General features: G+C 42.6%; 1 protein-coding gene across 1 annotated transcript in view; it reads right to left on the minus strand.

Annotated features, from left to right (window-relative positions):
* Positions 1–24,499, minus strand: part of LOC111143029 (collagen type IV alpha 4 chain) — a 103,684-nt gene that overhangs the window by 16,166 nt on the left and 63,019 nt on the right. Inside the window, exons 29-40 of the mRNA XM_022496451.1 lie at positions 23,713–23,883; positions 22,982–23,125; positions 20,790–20,897; positions 19,725–19,906; positions 18,822–18,885; positions 14,470–14,544; positions 9,924–10,031; positions 9,224–9,331; positions 3,355–3,426; positions 1,967–2,095; positions 1,762–1,875; positions 426–581 (exon numbers count right to left, since the gene is read on the minus strand). Coding sequence (XP_022352159.1) covers positions 426–581; positions 1,762–1,875; positions 1,967–2,095; positions 3,355–3,426; positions 9,224–9,331; positions 9,924–10,031; positions 14,470–14,544; positions 18,822–18,885; positions 19,725–19,906; positions 20,790–20,897; positions 22,982–23,125; positions 23,713–23,883 — 1,431 coding nt within the window. The remainder of the gene's footprint in view (positions 1–425; positions 582–1,761; positions 1,876–1,966; positions 2,096–3,354; positions 3,427–9,223; positions 9,332–9,923; positions 10,032–14,469; positions 14,545–18,821; positions 18,886–19,724; positions 19,907–20,789; positions 20,898–22,981; positions 23,126–23,712; positions 23,884–24,499) is intronic.

The following is a 24,499-nucleotide window of genomic DNA, read 5'->3' on the forward strand; positions in this document are numbered from 1 at the left end:
TATATTTGTTAAAGGAAATAGGAAAGTTTGTTTCACTTATTTCTTTTTACTCTTTAAAAATGGGGCTACCATACCTTTTCATTACAGGTGTTGCTTGTGTTATATTTCTGTTGTCCGGTTCTGGTCTAGAAGATTACTCCCTTACTCGGAGCACCTGCCACAGTTTATATTGATGGATCTTTAGTGTGAGTGTCTGTGAAAGCATGTTATTAGGGGCTGAAGTTGAACTTGTGTTTTTTTCTTCTTACTCATCCAAATGTTACCCAAACTTGAGGACTTTCTGGAAAAGTCGGGGCACTACCGAAATGCCGTGACTATGTCCGTAGGAAATGAAGTTACCTCCCAGGGGTGCAGAACACCAGACCCTGAAGGTCAAGATAACAAAAGTTTTCATGCACTACTTAAGGAACAACTTGCATGCCTACCTTTCTGGCCATCTTTTCCATCACATCCTGGGAAGCCTTTGCGTCCTGGAGGGCCGGGTGGGCCTGGGGGACCTGGAGGTCCTGGCAGACCACAGTCTCCTGGTTCCCCTTTCAGAAGGTCGACACTGCCAGGGAGGCCTGGGGGCCCAGGCGCTCCTGACCACAAGGAGGAGGCAAAAATCTTCTTTCAGTCAAAGACAAATATGACTGCAGGTTACCTGAGAGCTTCTTAAGGAAAGTAACCAAATGCAAAGCAAGAGACGGAGAGAATCAGAAGAACAAAAAAGTCAACAATATCTGAAGGAAAACAGGGATTGTCTCATGGAGCCCCCAAGCCGGGAGAGGGTGTAAATGGTCTGTTGTGAACAGTTAGACAAATGAGCATACAGAAAGCCTTCCTTCCCTTCCAAGCCAGCCCGTCTGGAAGCAAAGGTTTGTGGCTTTTCTTTGCATTGTCATCCCACTGTTTTAATATGATAGGTAGAAGGACGGATGAACAGACAGAAGGACAGATGGGCAGACAGACACATAGATGACAGGCTTTTGACAAAAATCTGGCTGATGAAAATTAAATGTTTAATCCTATTTGAAAACAGGTGTCTACACCCAGGAAATGAGCCCAACTTCTACTCCTACTTAGCTTCTACATTGCCTAGCATATTTTTGAACATTTAATTTTTCCCAGCATCAAATAGGATCCCATAATCTTTAGCCCACCCTGACTAAAACCCTAAAAATATAAAGGCAGTGGGTTGGGTCTGTCCGAAGGAGCTCTGTGAGCTATTAGGACATGACTGTGCACTTTGCAAAAGCCCACGGTGCCACAGCTCTTGTCCCCAGGCCCCTGACGGCTCTGGTCAGACCCCACTCTGTGAAGTATTGCCTTGCTGGCTGTTGTCCCTGCCAAGCGCCGAGGGGAACAAGTGCTGTGAGCAGCTCTTGAAGAGGCTCTGTTCCTGTGTGTGCCAGGCCCCTGGCACAGTCAGCTGGCTGGCTGGGGGCGGTGGTTCACATGGGAGGTGCCGGAGACCACTAGGCAGGGTGAGAGTCTGTCCTGCCTCCTGTTCTGCACCCTTGTGCTCAGCATGATGCTGGTGCTGGCAATGGGAGAGGCCCGCTGAGAGCGCGCACCCAGAGAGCAGGTGCAGGAGCGCTCCGGCCCCAGGGCTGGCTCTGACAGCGCAGCACTGCCCACACTCTGCCTTTTCCATCTGCCAGATCGATGGGGCTGCTCACGGGCTTCAGCTCTGCCTTTCTCAGGTCCTACGTCCCTCCGGAGCTGGCAGCATGTAAGGAAGGGAGAGGGTCACCATCCTTTGCTGGGATGTTCTCATACCTCTTGGACCGTCGGGGCCAGGAGGTCCCTGATCTCCGGGTGGACCTGGGTCAGGAATGTCCCCTTCAGGAGCTCTTCCTGTGGCACCTGCTGGACCGGGTAATCCAGGTCCCCCTGAGAAGGGACGCGTTTCTGATGTCAGCCTCGTTCCATTTGGAAGGTTTGAACTTGGTTACTAAGAGGGGCAAAGCATGCTGCTTCTTACCTGGGGGGCCGGGGGGACCTCTTCCTCCAGAAGGGCCTGGGGGAGAAATTCCCGGACTCCCAGGGTCTCCCATCTCCCCTTTTAGCCCGGGTGTGCCCACTGGACCGGGTGGGCCCACTTCGTGTAAACCTTGAAGAGGGAAACAGAATTAATTCTGCATTTTCTGTTTGTCCCTATTGCTGCTCCTAGAAAAGAACAGCTTCCAGACGGGGTGACAGCGACCCAGAGGGTCGTGCTGAGCCCGACTGCCTGCTGCAGTGGTGGCCCCTATGCTGTAAGCTCTCCCTGAGTCAGTCATCACCTTCCCTCTCATGCCCCATCACACCCGCTGCAGGTCAGCCATAGGCTTATTTTACGATTATTTCCCCGGTTAAAACAAAACAAAGACAAAAACAAAACAAAACAAAAAAACCAACAACATATCAACATTCCAACCTCTACCCCAGAAAGAGTGAAACCAAATGAGATCCAGCCATAAGGAGTAATAATAACAACAACGATAATAATAATAGTAATAGTAAGCTGAATACACTAGTTTGACATTTCAGGGGGAACCTGGCATGTTAGTAACAACCACGGAGGAGGTCCACACTGCAGCAGGAGCACGTCACTGGTTTCTTGGGGGAAGTACATACATTATCAGACTATTCGGAGGAGCCTCTAAAATGAATCCTCTGTGACCTGAATTAATTCTTGGCCTTGCACACATATCAAGATTCTGCATCTCTCCAGCAACTGTGTCAAACCCAGCAGCACGACAACCCAGCCCTGGGCCAAACACCCTCCCACCGCTGTGTCAGATGCCAGCTGCCTTGTCTGACTGTGGGCTGTTTTTCTGAGACACTAAAGCAACACACGAGCCCTATACTAAAATCCCAGAACAAGCTCAAATGCAGTTGCTGACGATGAACCTATCTGGGGTAGCAAAGGTAACAGCGACTTGCTCGAGAACTTGTTTGAACAGCAGCTGGTTGAGGGTGTGAAAAGTACTCATTAGACCCACGTGGCCATACTTGCCATCACTACACTTAATACCGAAAAGAAAAGAACAAAAAAACAAAAAACAAAAAACTCCCAACTCTCTGTCATTTATAGCATTTAAAAATTGAGTTCCACCTAAGCAATTATTCAGAATATTTTTAGCAGAGAGATAGCTCCAAGCAACATCAACAAAAGACACTGATAACCAACTATTCTTTCTTAAATTAGGTTTTCCCAGGGGTCCTTTTTAGAGAAGTCATCTTCAGTACTAAGAACAGTCCAGTACTGTATCTCCCAGCTAAGCCAGTTTCTTAGTTTGGCACCCCACATCGTGTGTCGTGAAGGAATACTGGCAGTTTCTCACAGTCTGCTGACTGCAGTTTGGTCTAGGCAAAGGATTTTCTTACCTGAAGCACCTTTGGCTCCTTTCTGACCCTTTAAACCATGCAAGCCGTTCAGACCGGGCGCCCCGGAGGGACCTGAAACACATCACAGGCCTGTGACCCACCAGGGAAGACCCAGTGTTGAAGTTCACCGGCCCCTGGGCCTGGACACCACCCAGGGGATGATTGGCTGATGGCCACCGACAGATTCTCCAGGCGGGAGCCCTGAGGTCACACTGTCTAGATGTCATTATCAAGGCTAAAACCATACCAGTGGTTATTATTTAACATTTTCATTTGATGGACATTTTCTGCAACACAGGTAGCACGTTGCTTTGGTTTTAACATAGTGCTCTTGGTTTATGACCATATTGTGGACATCTCTCTCTCTATCCAGATACAGTCTAGAATTACTGAATCTTCTTGTAGGAAGGAACGTTAGGTTCTATGACAACGAAGTTATCCTAGATGAGAGAAAAGAGATTGGATCGGAGCAAACTTAGGCCTCCTTCCACCCAGGTTCAGGACCTGTCCACTCCACCGTGGTCTGTAGATACTAATTTCTTTGGGATCTAGTCAGGTAAAGGTAGTAAGACAATAAGGACAGTTGAGGCCTGTGGCAAACTGGGGAATACATGACCTACCTAACTTTTCTTCAAATTCTGTACTACTCAGAAAGAAGAAGCTTGCAGGGCAGGTTTGGTTGGCACTATTTCTTTGCCATGACTTCCTTCAAAATGAATCACTCTGATACCTCTCTACTGAAACTCAATTTATTTCATAACAATCACTGGAAACTCCGGTCTCTGTAATGAGGTATGATTTCTTTCTGCCAGGCATCAGTGTAGTCCTCCAAGGAGACAGATATCTACCAGCCTGACTTCCCGAAGCTGTCAGTGAACACTGAACACCCATCAGTCTATAGACTCATAAATAGATAAATGCATGAAGTATCTAAAATACATTTATATTATAACATATAGATACTTATATAAGTGTAGAGATTTACACTTATATAAGTGTAGAGGAGACAAACAAGGGACAGGCAGAGGGAAGGAGAGAGGGAGGAAGGGAAGAAGACAGACGACTGATACAATTCTGGGAGCAGGGCCCTCTGCCAGGCGATTCATACATGTCTTGTCTCATGGATTTGGGGGAAACCATCTTCTGCTCAGCCCCTGGCCAAACCTGGTGACCTTCCAAATTCATCGGTGGATCTTCATCGAAGGCTGAGAGCCGTCCAGCCCATCACTCAGTTTGGGGCCACATCCCTGTCATTTGCAATCGCAGTGTTCTAGCACACATCAAATGGCCCTCAGCTACCCCATGAAACCTGCACAGAGCTCCCTTGATGCCCTTCTGCCGGTGCCTGTCCCATACCACACAACAAGCGAGTCTGGATGACTGGATTACTTTGGATAAATTAATTGAGTGCAAGATCGGGTCGTCTTAGTCATCCCATGCCCCCGTCTAGCATGTGACACACAGTTGGTGTTCAGTAGGTGTTGGTTGAATGGGTGAGTGGATGCATGAATGAGTGAATGAGGAAATGTTCCACAAGGAGTGCCGGGACGTGAACGGGTGGAGAGAAAGCTGTCGGAAGGAGGGGGCACAATGTCGATTTGCATGTTACACATTCTTTAATAAATTTATGGGAGGAATAAGGTTTGGTGAAGTTAGAGGCATCCATTTGTGTATAAATAATTTAAGTGCTAATTATTACTACTCATTAATGCAAGTCCTCTGTGGGCTTCTTATTAAAAGAGGGAACACTTAGCTAGTTTCACTCTATTTATTATCAGTACTTGAAATGGATGGTTATTCTATTTTTAAACTTAAGCTTTAGATTGGTGCAAAGGAGCCGCATTCTCTCATCCCCACCCCCCAAAATGGGAATGCACCCTTATTTTTCCTAAAGCTCTTATTTCCTAACCACTTTTCACAGTTCTGGCTGAGTTTATTTTTCAATCCTCTTTCCTCTTAATGAGCCAACGTTTCAAGTTTGCACCAAAAGAACACACAGACCTTCTTCATCTGCCAAATCTGGATATTTATGGCAATCTATCTGAAATGATAATAAATTTTTTGAGAACACTTTGCTATTTCAATGTGTTTTGATCTCCAGCTGAAGCCACCAAGATTGATGGCTTGGGGACTTAGCTGGGGTGGAATGTCTCAGCTTCTGCCAACTCTCCATTGTCCCATCAACGCATCCAGATCCCGGGCTGTCACAGGCCCAGCCCCTCACCATTGTTGAACTGGCCGACCCTTATCTGACCCAATGTTATCTTTCTAAATTGAATGCAGCTACATCTGGGTAGGATTTTAAGGGCAATTTTTCCTTTCTACTGAAAGCTTTTTATCAATCCCATCTCTAAATCAGAAAGTTGTTCATGCATAAAATATATACAGAGCAGATGAGAGGCAATTAAGCTAACAAAGCACATTCTTTGGTAATGAGGATTTTTTATTCACCTCTCTGGCCGTCCTGCTGCTTAACACCCTTCACGTAAGGCTGCCCCTCCCTATGCTCACGGGCGGGAGTGCTCTCCCTTCCACCCAGCCCGGTCAGAGAATCAAATCTCCTGCTCCAGCCCTAATGGGGATCACAGCCTCCATCCTGGTTAGCAAGCCCACTCAGAGACTAGGTCTTCACTGAGGTTTTCTTTTGTTCTAAAGCCTGAAAATGCCACTCTATCCCCAGTGGCCTTTGTACAGGTTTTTACATTTAATGGGATGACCACCTCGTCCCTGTGCGAGGGGGACTTGCCCAGCTCTGGCGTTCTGAGGCACCCTCCGTCCCAGGCAAACTCGGACAGCTGGTCACCGGAACGTGAAAGGCGATGGGAAAGGGATCCATGTAACTAAGGTAATGGTTGAACACAGTTGAAAATGTATCAAAACAGAATCTGAAATAAGATATATATGTTTTTTAGTTCAGAAACTACATGACTGCCTACTGAGGATAGGCACAAGAGCAAAAAGACATGGTCTCCTAACCCCGGAGCTCCCATCCCCAGATATACTCGGTGACAGCTGGCTGACAAGACAATGGAGAGCACGAGAGAAGCAGTCCCTGACATGACAGAACAAATGGGCAATTACTTCAGGAGTGGTAAGTGCTGTGGGGGCAGGGCCAGAAGGGACACCCCGCCCCCACCCCGTAGAGAAAGGGGGAGAACATTCCCATGATTTCCACAGCTCTAACATGATAGCATTTCTTTCCAGATAAAAGATATTTCGAGGTGCCTTTTTTCTGAGGAAACATTTTGCCACCAGCCAAAACAACCCAATCCACATCTTTATGGTTGTTGCCATGGAGCAGGCAGTTGTCTCTAGATTTTCATTATTCCAATCTCATGAACGCCCAACGAGGAACCGAGTGTCTTCCCTTTAGAGGGCATATGTGCTTGAACATTTAAATCTACAAATCAAGCCATTTTTAGCATATGTTTAAGTTAGAGTTTAAATCTGACTGAACACAAGCAGGACTCAGAATCCATATGGTCCGTTCCAGCAGAGCAAACAACTTTGGAGTTCAACAGCTGGTTTGTTCAAACAAGATAATCAGTCCCCTTGACTTATTTAGAACATACTTCAAATATTTAGTTTCTCAGATCAAAGTGTTTCTGCTGGAGTGCGGTTCATTTTTGTAACAGCATGATAAACTGCAACAATGGATTTATACTGTGGACGTTTTCACTTTTAGGAATGTATTCACGGTTCGGTTTGGTTTGGTTTTTAAAGACAGGTCATTCGTTGGGCTGTTTGCAGAGAAACAGTGTCGCTGCATGGCCAGGAGGCACCACTGCAGCATCTGTCTGTGTGCTGGGGTGAATATTTGGGCTGACAGAGTCATTTTCCCACTGTCTCTTGACAAACCCTTTATTTTATAGCACAGAACTCTGATGTGGTTGGAGATCATTTTTCGAGCGATTCTGTTACTCAATCAACATCACTGGCTATTGGTTTTTTAATAACATACCATAGTGAAATGATGTAATAAATGTGAACTAATTCAAGAGCAGGACAAATCAGCAATAGTAACCTGAGCCTAGTCATTTTAGTCAAACTGAGTGTCTATTGTTATAGCACTGGGATGTTTGAAGATCCTTGCTATTTTTATTAAACCAGGAGGGTAAGATGACAGGGAAATGCAGTAGGAGTGGTTCATGATGGAAATGTTTCCTTTTGGGTTTTTACCAATTTCATCTTCCAGACGTTCAAAAAAGTGTTGGAGAATACCCCACCAGGGCTTCAGGGATTTCCAGGGACAGCAAACAGCCACAATTACTAGATAAGCTTTTAACATAAAAAAATTATACCCGGTATTAAGGAGGGCATGTATTGCAATGAGCACTGGGTGTTCCACGCAAACAATGAATTGTGGAATACTACATCAAAAATTAATGAAGTACAGTAGGGTGACTAGCACAACATAATAAAACAAATTATGCCATTGCTTGAGATCCTAAATTTATCACCAATCACTGCACTTCACATCAAATGTCAATGAAAAGGGAGAAGAACAGTACAAAGATGTCTTGTTTAGTTATGGGAACCAGAAGCCAAATAATATTTGGCCGCATGGAAATACATAAAGTACCAGTGCTCCAGAATAAAGGGCCTCCCTCCCTGCAGAGTTGCACCAGGTCCTACATACCACACTACTGCGTATTGGGAAACAAACATTATTTGAAAGTTCTTTGGTGAGGGAAGAGATGAAAGAGTGGGAAATTTTAATTTAGATTTTCAAAACAATGAAACAAACCCAAAGGAGGGGTTTCCAACTCTTCCAAGTAGAAGTGATTTCTATTTAACCAAAATTTGGTACATGGATGAGTCAACTAGCAGAATGTAAGGGGAGGAAGGTGGGAAGAGAGGATCTTAGTTATAGAAATCTACCAAGTAAGGCTTGACTCTTCATCTGCTATTCAAACAAAGACCTTCAACTTCATAGCTACTAGCTCAGCTGTCCATTATTCTACTTGTCCAGCCCTCTATTTTTAATTTATTCACAAATTTTAAAATACTTACCATAACCATCCAGTAGACTTACTGGGTATCCACTGGGTGCCAAGGATATAAAAATCGTGTTTTACTTGGTGAGAAAGATTTTTAAACATACAAATGTATAGGACATACATGCTACACTACAGGTGTGCACAAAGTACCCGGGAAAAACATTTTTTTCTAAAATGGAAGAAATGGACTGAAGAGGAGTAAGTATCATAGAGGAATGGAGGGGCATGGATTTTTGTTAATCACCAAATACAAGATGTACAATAGGGTATATGGTATTATTGTAATGAAACTTATAATGAGTTTTCTATGACTCATAAAGACCAAAAATTCAACCAGGAAAAAATGTTTCTTTATCTAACAAAGATAAAGAATATTGGTAACTCTTTCTCCATAGCATTTATATTCTCTTACCTGCACATACCACAATTGGTAAATGTAGTTACATTTATGTTTTTAAATGTAATGGTAAATGTAGTTACAGGTATGTTTCTAATACAACTCTTGGACTACATTGTGAGATCCAAGAAGGCAGTAACAATGTCAATTCTCTCCAGAATTATACACCCAGTGTCTAACACAAATCTAGAACATAACAGAAGCTTAACTATCTTAAGGAGAGAATAAGTGAAGAGGCCTGAGCATTACAGAAAACGCTGGGAGAAATGTTCTCAAAGATGGCAGCACAGTCATTTTGGTCAAAGGCTGGCAGAGAGCCGAGATGCCCTGCCTGAAGCTCTGAGTGAGAAGAAGGAGCTAATTAAGGACATCTGTGGGAAATAGGAAGGAGCCATGACCAAGAGCAGTGTCACTTGGCACAGGAAAGGCGCTGTCAATTTGCCCTCAAGGGTCAGGCTTCCTTTCCACTCACCTTTTATTCCTGGGAGCCCCGGTGCCCCTGGATCTCCCACCATGCCTCTTGGCCCAGGATCCCCCGTTTCTCCTGGAGGTCCCTGCAGCCCAGGCGCCCCTTGAGTACCTGAGGACGAGAGGGAGGTTCTGCAGACACCCAGATGAGACATGAGTTACCTTCACAGGGAAGGTCATCTGTGCTCTTAAAAGGTGGCTCCCTTATCACTTTTTCCCCCTAGACCTCTAACTCTAGAAAGAAAACTACACTTAACCTCAGAGGGAGCAAATCACTTTGGAGTGATCACTGTTGCCTTTTATAATTTTAAACTTTCACTGTATTCCGCATCAGCAAGAGGAGGAGCCGTAAGAGGTTGTGCTGTCCATGTGATATGTGTCTTAAATCTAAAGGAGAGAAGAAAACCAGCATCTGGATGGCAGGGGGATTAAGGAGGGATGGGAAGGCGCTTCTATATGTCAGACCCTCACTTTGTGCCTGGCACATTGCTAGGTTCTTGACAGGTGTTGTCTTGGTTTACTCCCAGACCAGCCCCATGGGACTGGACTAACTCCACCCTATGGGTGAGGAACAGGTAAGTGTGAGTGACTTCTCCAGAGTCACAGGCCTGGGAAGTGGCAGAGTCTAAGGGAAGGTTGGCTCTTTCTGATACACTAGAAGATAGATGAGTACTCTGGAAGTTTCCAGGCTCCTTTCAAAATACCTGGACACCCGGGTGGTCCAAAGGCACCAGGTAATCCTGGCCTTCCTGGTGGTCCTGTGGGGCCTTGAACACCAGGCAAGCCGTGATCGCCGGGTACTCCAGGATGTCCTAAAGAAGGAAGAATCAAGCATCTGAGTAATTGTGGATTGGTCTTTGAGGCCGTGCATCTATAAAACCTCTAATTTCAGGACTTGACATTCTTTTCTAGTAGTACTTGTTTACATTTACAATTTTTCTGTTGAAAAGATAACACTAAGGAAAAATTGAAAACAAAACATCTTTAATCCTACCACCTTCATACAATTTCTCACGTGTATAACAATGTGCAAATAAGTCCCCCAGTTTTATATTCTGATTTTTTTAAATTAGCATTGTATTGTAAGTAATGTTCCAAATTTGCTATTATTTTCTCCTCCTCCTCCTCCTTCTTCTTCTTATTGTTACTATTATTATTAAAGTAGGCTCCATGTCCAGCGTGGAGCCCAACACAGGGCTTGAACTCACAACCCTGAAATCAAGACCTGAGCTGAGATCAAGAGTCAGATGCTTAACCGACTGAGCCACCCAGGTGCCCCTCTAATTGTTGTTTCAAAAAGACCAGCTGATAGCTTATTGAGTTAATCTTAATATATTAATTAACCTAATTTTCTCTTACTATTAGCCATTCAAGTTATTTCTCTTTGCTGTTATGCATAATGATCTTTATACATTTTTAATCCATTTTTCTCAAATTATCTCCTTGGGAAAAATTCCTAGGAGTAGAATTTCTAGGTAACATAGTACATTTTGGTTCAGTTTTCTGCATTTCAAACTGCTGAAGTATTTTAAAGTAAATCACAGGCATCACGGAATTCCATCGCTAAATACTTCAAGAGGTATGCCTGAAAAAACCATTTTCCTTCATGGCCCAAATAACATCATCACAGCCAAGAAAATTAATACCAATCATTAATATCCTCTAGTACTCATTCCATACTTGGGTTCTCCCACTTGTGCCCTTAATGTCCTTCACACTGGTTTGTCCACACCGGCTCTCATTCCAGAAACACACTGCATCTGGTGGTTACATGCCTTAAGTTAAAGAAAAAAAAAAAAAAATCCACTACAGTCTCTTTCTCAGGACGGAGACCTGCTGAAGAGAACACTTCAGCTGCTGTTTAGTCTTTGAGAATAGACCATTCTGTTCTTGACAGAGGCAGTCAGGTGGTCTGGGTAAATGGTGCCCTAATTCCCATCACTGTTGTGTACTTGGTTACAACAACTCTAAGTGCATGCCCTGTGCTCACTCGGGACTTGTGAGTTTGTTGTTCTCCTGCTAATTCTGTAAGAAGAAAACACTACCTGAGGCTCCCTTTAGTTACATTTCTTTGATTACTAAAGAAGATGACTATTTCCCCAGGTTTATTTACAATGTATTGCTTTAATACAATTCAGACTTACAGGATAACCCAATAGTCTGTGATGAAATTAGCCAGCTGAGTCTACAAATAGAATACATGGTTCTGGATTTACAGACCCAAGGTGGGGGGTTAGCAGTAGGCACAGTCATTATTTATTAGAACAGACACGAAACAAGCCTCTGTTAGTCTATGCCTGCTCCCTGATGGAATTTAAGATCTATGAACTTCACTGTGTGTTGTTATGTTATTTATCCTGTAAACATTACTGCAGTTAAGGTAAGGCAGTGTTACTCTAATCTCCAAATGGAAATACTGAGGCTTGCATCCCCTGTCATACTTGTGTTAAGAACCGAACTTCTGAATTCATCTGTGCTGTATTTTCTCATTGAATTAAAAGGGGTTCAGGGCGGGGGGGTGGGGTGGGGAGACAGGTAGAAAACTAAACCCAGGACACTCATTTAAAATCCCCTGAGATAGGTAGCAGTTCTATGCTTTCTCTTGGGCTCGTTCAAATTCAATCAATGCAGCTTTTCCCAGTCAATGGAATTTGCATATTTAGGTAGACTCTGTGCTGGTGAATAACATATGACATAATTTAGAAATTTTATTTTATTTTTAAAAAGATTTTATTTATTTATTTGACAGACAGAGATCACAAGTAGGCAGAGAGGCAGGCAGAGAAAGAGGAGGAAGCAGGCTCCCTGCTGAGCAGAGAGCCCTACTCAGGGCTCGATCCCAGGACCCTGGGATCATGACCTGAGCCAAAGGCAGAGGCTTTAACCCACTGAGCCACCCAGGCAACCCTAATTTAGAAATTTTAAACTAAAGCTACAGCATATGAGAAAAGGAACAGTTTCAATGGTGATAACTGCAGGATACGAGGGAAATTATGCTAACATAAATTTCCTTGAAAAAGTTAGCCCAAGTATAAAATAACTCAGATTTATAATTTTTCACTTAAAATACTAGGTAATATTAAAGGCTTCCATTTTGGACTAGTTTCAGCTTGTAAAATCTTACTATCTTAATGGTTTACATAAAAATACCAGTAAAAGTGGAACTTTCCGTTTACCACCTGCTTTTAAGGAATCTTATTTGATCTTCAGAACAATCCTATAATTATGCATGGGGCCAGTTTACAAGTGAGGAAACTGAGCTCAAAGGTGACAAGCAACTTGCCCAGGACCACATGGGCAGTAATAAGGAAGACTGACTTTGAACCCTGGTTTCCCTTCTCAAGGCTTCTTTCCTACTCTGATACTTAATATGAACCTCCATAATGTTAACCTCAAAACTACTTCCCCCTCCAAATGTACATTTAAGCTGTACATTTTGATTAAAACACTACATTATTTAAGCCCATTTGACCATGTCAGGGGTAAAAGACCAACATGGAAGAAGAGTGGAAAAGTTCTTGCCATTGTAGCAAGCTTGTTTTTCTGTTAAACTTCTATTTTAGCAATCTTATGGTATAAAAACAAAAAATATATATATATTTTTAAAGATTTTATTTACTTACTTGACAGAGAGAGATACAGTGAGAGAAAGAACACAAGCAGGGCGAGTGAGAGATGGGGAAGCAGGCTCCCCACCGAGCAGGGAGCCCGATGCGGGGCTCCATCCCAGGACCCTGGGATCATGACCTGAGCTGAAGGCAGAGGCTTAACAACTGAGCCACCCAGGTGCTCCTTAAATTCCTGATGATACTTCTGCTCTGACACTTTTTCTGTTGTATATAATGAAACATGACTTCTGCCAAAGAGAATTTTAAGATAATGCACGAAACAAGGGGCATGTGGGTGGCTCAGTCAGTTGGGCAGCTGACTTTTGATTTCAGCTCAGGTCATGATCTCAGGGTCCTGGGATCCAGCCCCGAGTCGGGCTCTGTGCCCAGTGGGCATTCTGCTTGAGATTCTCTCTCTCTCCCTCTCCCCTTCCTCCCACTCACCCTCTCTCTCTATCTCTCTCAAATAAATAAATAAAATGCACAAACTTATTAATGTGAGATATTTTAACTTACAAGGGACAGACCTAAACCTATCCACTACCAACTGAATAAGATTGTGCGTACTTCTTTGACCTATCATTTGTGGATGGCATTTGTTCTTTTCATGCAATGAATATCCCTGTCCATGTATCTTTATCCATTCGTCTGGTAACTGACTTAAGATAAATTCTTACAAGTAAAGTTACTAAGTTAAAAGGCATGTATATTTCATCAATGGTGGGTCATGTACTGTAGCCAGCCACTGTTTTGAGGGGAAGGTAAGAGATCACAGGTACATGGCTATCCATTCTGAGGGATTACGTGTCAGCTATCACTGATACACAAAGTACCATTTTGAAGAGTTTATATTCATTGTTGGTGATGAAGTTTTACTTTTTTTTTCTTTTGGTTAGGGTTTTAGTAAATTAGATATTTAATAACTGAGATACTGTGTGATACCTCAACAATGGCACTCCTCACTGGCATTCACATGTGATTTTCTGAGTAGGAAAGAAAGGGCTAGAGTAACAACCTGAAGCGATGGTCAGTGTGAGTGGTTACTGCTAATGTATCATTTATAATTCTAGTGATTGTGAAATAGTCCAGCTTTATTTGCTTGCAATAATCATTTTTGACCATGTCAAAATCTGGGCATGTCAAGGAGAGTGGATTGTTTTGTCAACATCATAGGTCATGGGAGCCGTGGTGGAAAAAGACTGAGAATCCCTGGTTTATAATCCTGATGTCCTTCCAGGCCAAGGATGTGGTGGCGGTGTTTATAATCTTTCTGACATGTATCTTAGTGTGTAAAGGGGGAAGAAAATATTGATATAATTATTGCCCACTAAGAGTATAAAGTAATTGCTCTATTTCTCAAACCAAATTTATTGATTTTTTTAAAGATATTTTTATTTATTTATTTATTTGACGGACAGAGATCACAAGTAGGCAGAGAGGCAGGCAGAGAGAGAGGAGGAAGCAGGCTCCCCGCTGAGCAGAGAGCGCCATACCCAGCGTGGAGCCCAACATGGCCAGAATTCATGACCCTGAGATCGAGACCTGAGCCAAGACCAAGACCCAGACATTCAACTGATTGAGCCACCAAGTTGCCCCTATTCTCTTTTGTTTTAATAAGAAAAACACGTCGCTATAGCTCTACCTGGACATCCAGGGCCACCTGGTTCACCCTTTGGACCAGGGAAGCCGAACTGACTTGCAGGGTCACCTTTGTCTCCTGTAAGTGATAAAATGCACATAACATTATTTAAGGGAATTTAATTTTAGTTCATACACGTGACTTAATAACTGTCATATTTGTCTTTAGAGTTTATCTTCAAATATTCCAGAAGAGTTTTTGAAAAAAAATTTTTTATATAAAAACAATGGAAACATAGATGCAAGATGTGATTTAAGCACACACATACACACACAAACATGCACACACACATTTTTTTGTTCATAACAATCATAAGAAACTATAGATCTTAATAAGTTTGAATTCTTTTTTTTAATAATTTTTTTCAATTTTTTTATAAACATATAATGTATTATTAGCCGTAGGGGTACAGGCCTGTGAATCGCCAGGTTTACATACTTCCCAGCACTCACCATAACATGTATCCTCCCCAATGTCCATAACCTCCCCACCACCCCCACCCCCCCACAACCCTCAGTTTGTTTTGTGAGATTAAGAGTCTCATGGTTTGTCTCCCTCCCGATCCCATCTTGTTTCATATATTCTTTTCCTACCCCCCAAACCCCCCATGTTACATCTCTACTTCCTCATATCAGGGAGATCATATGATAGTTGTCTTTCTCCGATTGACAATAAGTTTGAATTCTTAAATTCCCAAAAATAGTTTCAAATTTAGGTATCTACGTAAGAAATTACTTAGCACTGACCAATGATATTCTTAGATGGTATTTTAGAAACAAAAAGCAGAAACTGCCCCGTTTTAGCTACTATAATCACATTTCAAGCTCTGTGAAGGGAAGCTCAACTCAGTGTCCTTGTAAAAACAAAATTACAAAGGCATACTTTATTGATGACTTCACAAGAGAGCACACATCCCAAGGCTACTGTAGGCAACGGCTCCCACAGTACCAGAGTTGTCCCACACGGCTGCTGCATTCTTCTGGACACAGGACTTATGGCTAGGAGTCAGTTACGAATGGAAGTCTTAAAATTGTGTGGTAGGAATGGGCAAGACAACAGGTGGGATTATAAGAGAGAATAAGAGTCAATTAAGTGTGAATTATAATACCTTCCTACCCATACCCTTGTCAAAGGAGTCCCACCCACATTTGTGGAAGTTTCTCTTCCAGCTGATGCTACTCATAATTGTGACTGATTCTTTGAGGGGTAGAAATCTTGTCCTTCTCAGGTCAGCCAGTCTTTCCTTGAGAAGTTGGAATAAAAAAGCAAGAATGTGAGGTTGTTGGTTATTGAGGCAACAATCAAAAAGACCATCATGATGTCGTTATCATGATGCTCTGATGCAGAACATGCTTGCAATCCAAATATATCCAGAAAGATCCAGAAAGGATACTGAATAGAGAGTGATGAAGCCAGCTGGTAGGCAAGTAAAAGCCAGGCCATAAAGAAAAACGGAATAATCTCAAGAGAGAAACCAGGGATTGTTGGGGTGGGTTTCGTTAGCCTTATGGTGGGCTTCAGGAGGCAGCTTTTACCCCATGGACCACGAGTGCATTTCAGTTCCTTGCAAACATGGCCAAATACAAGTATGAAGAGCTTAAGAAGAGGTAGGTTTATCCTCTGAGAGAGGCAAAGGGACTATAATAAATGCATAGGGAAGTAGAAGAGGACTGAGTTTTATTTTTTTTAAGGTTTTATCTATTTATCTGACAAAGAGAGAGACAGTGAGAGAGGGAAGACAAGCAAGGGGAGTGGGAGAGGGAGAAGCAGGCTTCCCGTTGAGCAGGGAGCCCGATGGGGGGCTTGATCCCAGATCCCTGGAATCATGACCCAAAGGCAGAGACTTTAACCCACTGAGCCACCCAGGCGCCCTGAGGACTGAGTCTTAAACCATGATGCTATACAGTGTCTACTCAAATATGAGAACTTCCCTTCCTTGTAACTATTTCCGAGGAAGAAATCTAGATTGTTACTTCTGAATAAATAAGTGTGCACAGTTCATTTTTTCTTATAGCAACTATCATATTACTTATGGAGTGTCTCTCAAAACACAAAACATGTTTCATGGGTGGTAAGGGAGTAGATTTTTAGGTGGTTCATTAATTACTCTTTAACATTTCATGATATTTCTTTAAAGATTTTATTTTTAAGTAATCTCTACACCCAATGTGGGGCTTAAACTTATAACCGTGAGATCAAGAGTCACACGCTCTTCTGACTGAGCCAACCAGGTTCTCTTACTCTTTTATATTTTAAAGTTATTCATTTTCATCTGTATTAAAGTAAAATATAACTGCTCATCAAACCTGTAAATTCACAGTGAGGTTAAAGCTAAGGTTAAAACAGTGAATCATATTTAAGTAGATTTAAAGAAAAATACTAACCCAATGGTATACAACAGTAACAATATTGAAGATTTTATGTAAATATCACAATTTAAGATGTCCTGATTTTTGTTTGCTTGTTTGTCTGAATAAAGAGTTAATGAAACCTCTCTTTCTTTAAGAATATTTTTACCCAGGGCGCCTGGGTGGCTCAGTGGGTTAAAGCCTCTGCCTTCAGCTTGGGTCATGATCTCAGGGTCCTGGGATCAAGCCCCGCATCGGGCTCTCTGCTCCACAGGGAGCCTGCTTCCTCCCCTCTCTCTTTGCCTGCCTCTATGCCTACTTGTGATCTCTCTCTCTCTCTCTCTCTCTGTCAAATAAATAAAATTAAAAAAAAAAAAAAAAAGAATATTTTTACCCACAGGTAACTTTGTGTTTCTGTTTCCCAAAAATCTGATTAAGGTAGAATATCAGCTGTGTTATGAGGCAACATTGTTTTTGGCACAAGGTAAACCAAGACCTATGAAGCCAAATCTAACCTATAGCTTTTTGCAAATAAATGTTTAATGAAACACAGCCATACCTCTTGTTTTCGTATTGTCTTGCTGCTTTCATGCACAACTTGCTGACCCTTGGCTTATGCTAAAAAATAACCCAACTGTACATTACATGTGGCCCAGAAATTCTTAAATGACATATTAACACCTGATGGGAACTCATGGCTCTGGCCTTCTCCGTGTCCTGTAAATTGTCATGGGACCCTAAAAGCCAAATCCATAAAATCCTTAGAAGAGATATTGGCTCCTAGGGCAGAAGGCTTCCAAGCCAAGGTAGGCACTGCCCACCAATGTGGATCTGGTGGGAGCTGCAGTCACTACAAAGACTGCTGAGGGACCCCCCCACACACACACCCCAATGAGGAGAAAGGCCTGTGTGCTCTGCAAGCATGTTGTTTTCTAGCTGGTACTCTTGACTCTGAATGACAAATGTGGATGACTTGGGTCTTGAGTGTTTGAGTATTTAGCAGAGTCTAAAATGAACCCCTTCATTAGTATCCAAAATATATTAAGAACTTATAAAACTCAATGCCTCTCAAAATGAGTAATCCAATTTAAAAATGGCCAGAAGACATGAACAGACATTTTTTCAAAGAAGACATCCAGACAGCCAACGGACACATGTAAAGTTGCTCAACATTACTTATCGTCAGGCAAATGCAAATCAAAACTACAGTGAGCTATCACCTCACACCTGTCAGAATGACTAAAATCAGCAACACAAGAAACAACAGGTGTTGGCAAGGATGTGGAGAAAGCGGAGCCCTCTTGCCCTGTTGGTGGGAATGCAAAGTGGTGAAGTCACTCTGGAGAACAGAATGGAGATTCCTCATAAAGTTAAAACTAAACTACTCTGTGATCCAGCAATCACACGACTAGGTCTTTGCCCAAAGAATACAAGGGATATGGGCACCCCAATGTTTACAGAAGCATTATCTACAATAACCGAATGATGGAAATATCATGATCCAAGATCATTTGATGAATGGATATAGAAGATGTTATACACACACACACACAGACCCTGCTTTAAATATATATGTATATGTATATATATATATGTATATATGTGTATGTGTATATATATATATATATATATATATATATATATATAGGTATATATATATATGAAAGCAGACACTTACCTATAGAGAAAAAACTGCGGGTTACCCCAAGGAAGGTGCGTGGAGGGATGGGTGAAACAGGTGATGGGGATGAAGGAGGGCAGTTGTCATGTCATCATGGTGATGTCTGGAAATGTTAAATCCCTATACAGTACTCTTGAAGCTAATATTACACTCCATGTTAACTAACTGGAATTTAAACGAAAACTTAGAAAAAATAAAAAGAAGCCCTTGCATGTTGCAGTTTGTTGGATATATTCTACTTTTCATGCCAAATGTGTGTGCTCACAATGTTACAAACACCCAGGACTATGAACTTGGCAGATGGCTACTATGTTTCCAAAGCATACCTTTAGGTCCTCTCATTCCATCAATTCCCGAAAGTCCTGGGGACCCTGGAGAACCCGGCTCACCCTGACAGTTTAACAAAACAAAAGAGTTTAATTTGGTTTCAAATACAAATGATATGTTGATAACATGACCCAGTTATAATATTCTATAACCAGTTTCTATATATTTGCAGTGGTAAAGGAAATCAGAAGCGGATTGCAGGTGTACTAATACATGTGTCCAGCTTTAAAAGTGGCTAAAACTCCAGAATTAGAGGTGTCGACAGCATCCAATTCTCTAATTTGATTACAAAAGAGTAAATATATCACATAATTTGAATATTAAGGTTTGAATGAGCAAATTAATACCAAATAAAATCTTGTTAGAAGACTTTTTTTTACCCAAAACTTGAAAAATCTATTTGATTCCAAAAGATGGGTAGCAAATTATATCCATCTTCTATAAGCTGTGATGTAGGCCATGACACATATTGTATCTCTTGGTTTCTCAGGGTGGGTGTTTTACTCATGCTTATGAAGACCAAATGTATTTACAGCAAAATCTGAGATATCTGCAATCAGATAGGAAGGTTTCGATACCGGAATTTGGGTTATTTTTCAGAGAACTCTACTCGGATAAACCAGCAGTCATGGGGGAAGTTCCTATAGAGCTGTTTAAACTAGGCTGGTGGAGGGGGTAGTAGGTGGAGTGAGGGACTCCGTCATCTGTCACGGGAAAACAGGCATGAGCACTGTTCAGAAATTATAGTCACATCATGGCTTTCCAGAAGCCTTCATTCTTCACTTATATTCTAAAAGCCAGTCAAAGGGCAATGATGTACACTGGCAAATTAGGACTCCTTATGGGCACCCAGGAGCAAAAGGTTTGTATTATTTCTTTCCTCCCCAACCACAGCCACTTACCTGGTCACCTGGAAATCCCGGAAAACCAATAATCCCTCTTGGACCAGGTAAGCCTGGGGGGCCTGGGGAGCCTGGAAGCCCTGGCTGCCCGGTTCTACCAGGCTCCCCTCTGTGAAATCCAGGTGGTCCGTGTCTTCCGGGCTCTCCTCTCCTCCCCTGCATCCCAGGATCGCCTTTATCACCTGGAGGGGTTGCAAGTGGGACAAACCTCTTCTAGGAAATCCCGGGTGGGACAGTAGTTAGGCTGAGGGTTTGGGTCCTATATTTAGGAGAAGAAGCCCAAGGTTTTAGGGAGACCTAGTTCTTGCCCTGAGCCCCATTGTGATGGTTTTGGGCTTCACTGACCTCACTGGGAAAGAAGCACCCATGAATTGACTCAGGGAGGCATGAGCCTGCAAGGTCACCTGCTTGGTCACACACTCATCTTGCAGATGAAGAAGAGCTGACCCAGCGAAATTAAAAAACATCTGCCCTCAACAACTAGTTAAGGAGAGAGTCAAGACAAGAGCCCCGCCCTCCTGCAGACTAAACCTGAACTTGACGGGAAGGCAGAGAATACAAATGTGGTGGTAAAGTCCTTGCCATATGCTGTTTCTGGGGAGCAGGAGCACGGGCATCATGGTGCTTGTTAGAAAGGCAGAGTTCGGGCCTGCCCCAGCCCTGCTGATCCAGAATCTGCATTTTCACAAGAGCCCAGCAGTTCATGGGCACACTGAAGGTGGAGAAGCATGGGTCAAAATGACCTGGGCAGTCATCACTGTGTTACTTGTTTTAATACCAGTCACCACAAAAGGGGGTACTGGAAAGCTGGAACTGGTATTATAAGTATAATCTTCGGACTGACACCCTAATTTGGAATATCCAAATCTAGACCTATGTATGAACTTTAGTTAAGTTCTGGCATGGAAAAGCAAAAGAAAAATGCAGCATGAGGTTAATCTGTATATATTTGTATCTAAAGAAAGTGGCCTTCCCTTTCCCAAACAAACGCATGCTTGTTTATTCAAAATGATCTAGAAAGATCAACACATCGGATACAGTTAAAAAGAATGAGCATTTACCTACCTTCCTCTCCTGGGAATCCACCATCTCCTGGAGGTCCAGGTTCCCCCGTTTTCCCCTTTTGGGAAATGATAGCCATCTCTCCTTCATCTCCTGGGGGTCCTCTCGCTCCTTCAGATATTAAGTATGCAAGAGAAGAACAAACAGAAGGTCTTCTGTTAAGACCCTTCAGGTCCAGTTTGCAAATCTACATTTCATTTCCTAAACCATATTTATGTTTATAGCTTGTACATTGCTGGTGGAGTTCCTAAAGGAAGGGCCATATCTTTTTGCATTCCCCTCCCAATGTGTCCAGCAACAGGGTCTGGGCTACAGAGAGTGATCAGTGAATGCTTGCTAAATTCAGCCAAACGGATCTCGGACTCTTAGGTGAAAGCAGATAGGCTTGAAACGTTCCAGATCTAAAATATGTCTCTTCATCCTATAAAACGTGAACCACCCATCTCATATTTTCCAGTTCCCTGTCTTTCCCTTCCTAGCTACCCTCTTTTATTTTCCTTACATTAAAAGATCACTTATTTCAACTGCTTCTCCACCTAGAGAATTCTGAAAGGTAGGAAGAATACACGGTGTTTCTACCCGACTTTCGTAAACACTGTCCAGCTGTAGAAGTGTGCTCGAGTGGGCTCATACCAGTGTGGTGAGAGCCAATTACTAACAAGTGGAGAATTTTGCAAGCCAGTTGTTAAAGTGCTCACAGCTTTAAACCAGCCACGGTGGGTATTTATACCACGGGAGCAAACACCAATCAGAGCATTTTTTTTTTTAAGTTTTCATTTAAATTCCAGTTAGTTAACATATTATGCACTATCAGTTTTTTATATCTGTTTTATTTTGGAGACCATAATAGCATAGCAAACATCACTTAATCTAAGCTAGCTAAGAGCGACTCTGATTCCTTGATTCTTTATTAAAAAAAAACCAAACAAACAAACAGATAGGCTAGTAAAACGAAAATAAGAGTAGAATCAATTCACCAAGAAGTAAAAGTAATTTAAATTATACAGGAGGCTATTTACCTGGAGTGCTTTAAGGACAAAACACTTGTCTCTCAAATTGTCAAGCATTCATTCTCTACACTGGAAATGAGATGTTACCTTCATGAACACTGCAGCCTCCCAGCTAAGTGCTAGAAGTAAATATGTAACAGGGATGGACACAGAACATTTACACCAGTGGTCTTGAAATTTTTATTTTTTAATAGTAATGAAAACTGTTTTTTAGGATTTTATTTATTTGAAAACTTTATTTTTTAAAAAGATGTATTTATTAGTTATTTTAGAGAGAGAGAGAGCATGAGCAGGGGGGCAGGCAGAGGGAGAGGGAGAAAATCTCAAACAGGACCCCTCCCTCCTCCCACTGAATGTGGAGCCCAACATGGGGCTCAGTCTCACAACCCTGAGATCATGACCTGAGCCAAAATCAAGAGTTGGATGCTCAACCAACTGAGCCACCCAGGTGCCCCGAAAACTTTCTTTAAGTACAGTTGGGGAAGTATAGCTCATGGCTCGGATGAGAGTGGATTTACTCTAGTTCAGAGGTCAGTAAATTACCACCTGAGAGCCAAATCCCCCTGTGGCCAGTTTACCTATAATCCGTGAGCTATGATTTTTACACTTTTACGTTTAGGGGATAAAACTCAAAATGGGAACAATATTTTGTGACATGAGAAGATTAATTGAAATTCAAATTTCAGTGTCCATAAGGAAAATTCGATTGGAACACAAGTTATGTTAGTATGTTTCCGTGCTGTCTCTGGCTGATTTCATGCTATAAAAGCTGAGCTGAGTGCTTTCAACAGGGACCAGAGGCCCTGTAATATTTATTATCTAGGCTTTTTACAAAAGCAATATTTAAAAAAAGAAAGAAAAGAAAAAGATTGAAACAGAGTTTGGGGGCCTTTCCCCCTTCCTTCGTAACCAGTGAGAAGGTTCTTTTAAATCCAATAGCCATATATCAAAGCACTTGATAATTTTTTTCTACTAAAAGAGCAATTCATTTATCAGTTATATGCAACAAGACTGAGAGGTAAGGAGAATGAATTTGGTTTAAAATTCTAAAACACCAGGAATCCAAAAGGAAGAAGAATCCAAGCTGCAGGACAGTTCCACGTACTTTTCAAAGACCATCTATATAGGTTCTGATCAAACACCAAAACCAAGATGTAGCATCACCATGCTGTCAAGTGCATTTACCTTTGGCACCTTTCATCCCCCGGTCTCCAGGGAAGCCAGGCTGACCGTCTTCTCCTGGGTCCCCCTTACTGCCAGCACGTCCATCGGGGCCAGGCTTTCCTCTTTCCCCCGGAAAACCAGGGAAGCCAGGCAAACCCTGGGATCCTGATGAAATGACAGCATGAATTTATAGAAAGACATTTTAAAAGCTTGTACGCTTCCTAGATCTGTGTTCCTTGCCCCCTCCCATGGCCCTGTTTGTACTGAAGGTAAACAATGTCTACCAGGCCCACCTCGTGTAACTGCTGTGCTTTCGGACTCAGCTTTCCACCCCATAGGGCTGAAGTGGGAGCCTTTACGTTTCTGAGTCCTGATCTCATCATGCTTGAAGAGATCAGGAGCCAGGGATATGGGGCTGGAGGATGGGGACTCATCCAACGTGGAAGTACATTAGCCCTGACCCAACACCTGATCAGCTCTACCCAGTGTGTTGAGCAGAAGTATTTGTGGGTTCTGTGGGCTTAAAACCCCCCCAACATTTTCCCATTTACCTATACCAAAACATTGTGCCACGGGAAATAACAATATAGGGGATATAGGGGATAAGATGAAGGGAGCGGTCACTAAGGGTAGGACAAAATCAGGCTGATATAACAGTAAATTTAATAGTATGATCATGTGTAATAGTCTTCACCTGGCAGTAGATTTCAAGTTTATAAAATAGGGGTAAATAATAGAAGAGTGCTACCCACCCTTTGGGCCTGGAAGACCAGGCAGTCCGTCATCCCCTGAGGGGCCTGGGATGCCTGGGGGTCCTAGGGGACCGTCTGCCCCTGGCCATCCCGGGACTCCAGGGAGGCCCTTCATTCCAGCTGGACCAGGAGGCCCCATGTCCCCTTGCTGTCCTTTCCAACCTGGGGCACCTGGGACAAACCACAAGGACAAAAATGTGTGAAGACTGAACACTGGCTTCACACATGGGCAGGCAAAAAAATTCACTGATAGCTTAAATTGTGTATCCATGCCTATGAAACAATGTTTATCAGTTAAAACCACAGTGGCAAGGCTCCATCAGTCTCCGAACCTATTTTCCTGGCTGCTATAAGAAGAAAGGCAGATTACTTGAATAAATATTTCCCAGTAGAGATACACAAATACTATAAAGAGCATTTTAAAAATGGAAAACGGGAAGGGTGAAGAGCAAAAATAGTATTTGTATTTACTCTTGAAACCAGTAAAAGAAAACTTTCCAGGTGTTCCCTGCAGCTCTGGCCAAGTGAACTTGGTCAGGCTGTTCACTGGAGAGGACTGCAGAAATCACAGCAACATCATCTGGTTTTTACCAGTGCTGGAAATAAGGCCGTAGAGGCGGGGTTTGCCTCAACCCCATTTTGATCCATTTTCCTGCCATTTTTGAATAAATGCAACAGGATATAAATAACAGGAGACAAACCAAATGGCGAAATGAAGATCACATTGGAAACAGCCCTCTAGTGCCTTGGGTTGAGAAGTACTTCTTCCTGGGTTTCTCAAGCCCCT

Source organism: Enhydra lutris, unplaced genomic scaffold (assembly GCF_002288905.1).
Source record: "Enhydra lutris kenyoni isolate GAN:26980312 unplaced genomic scaffold, ASM228890v2 scaffoldscaffold1, whole genome shotgun sequence".
Classification (NCBI taxonomy): domain Eukaryota; kingdom Metazoa; phylum Chordata; class Mammalia; order Carnivora; family Mustelidae; genus Enhydra; species Enhydra lutris.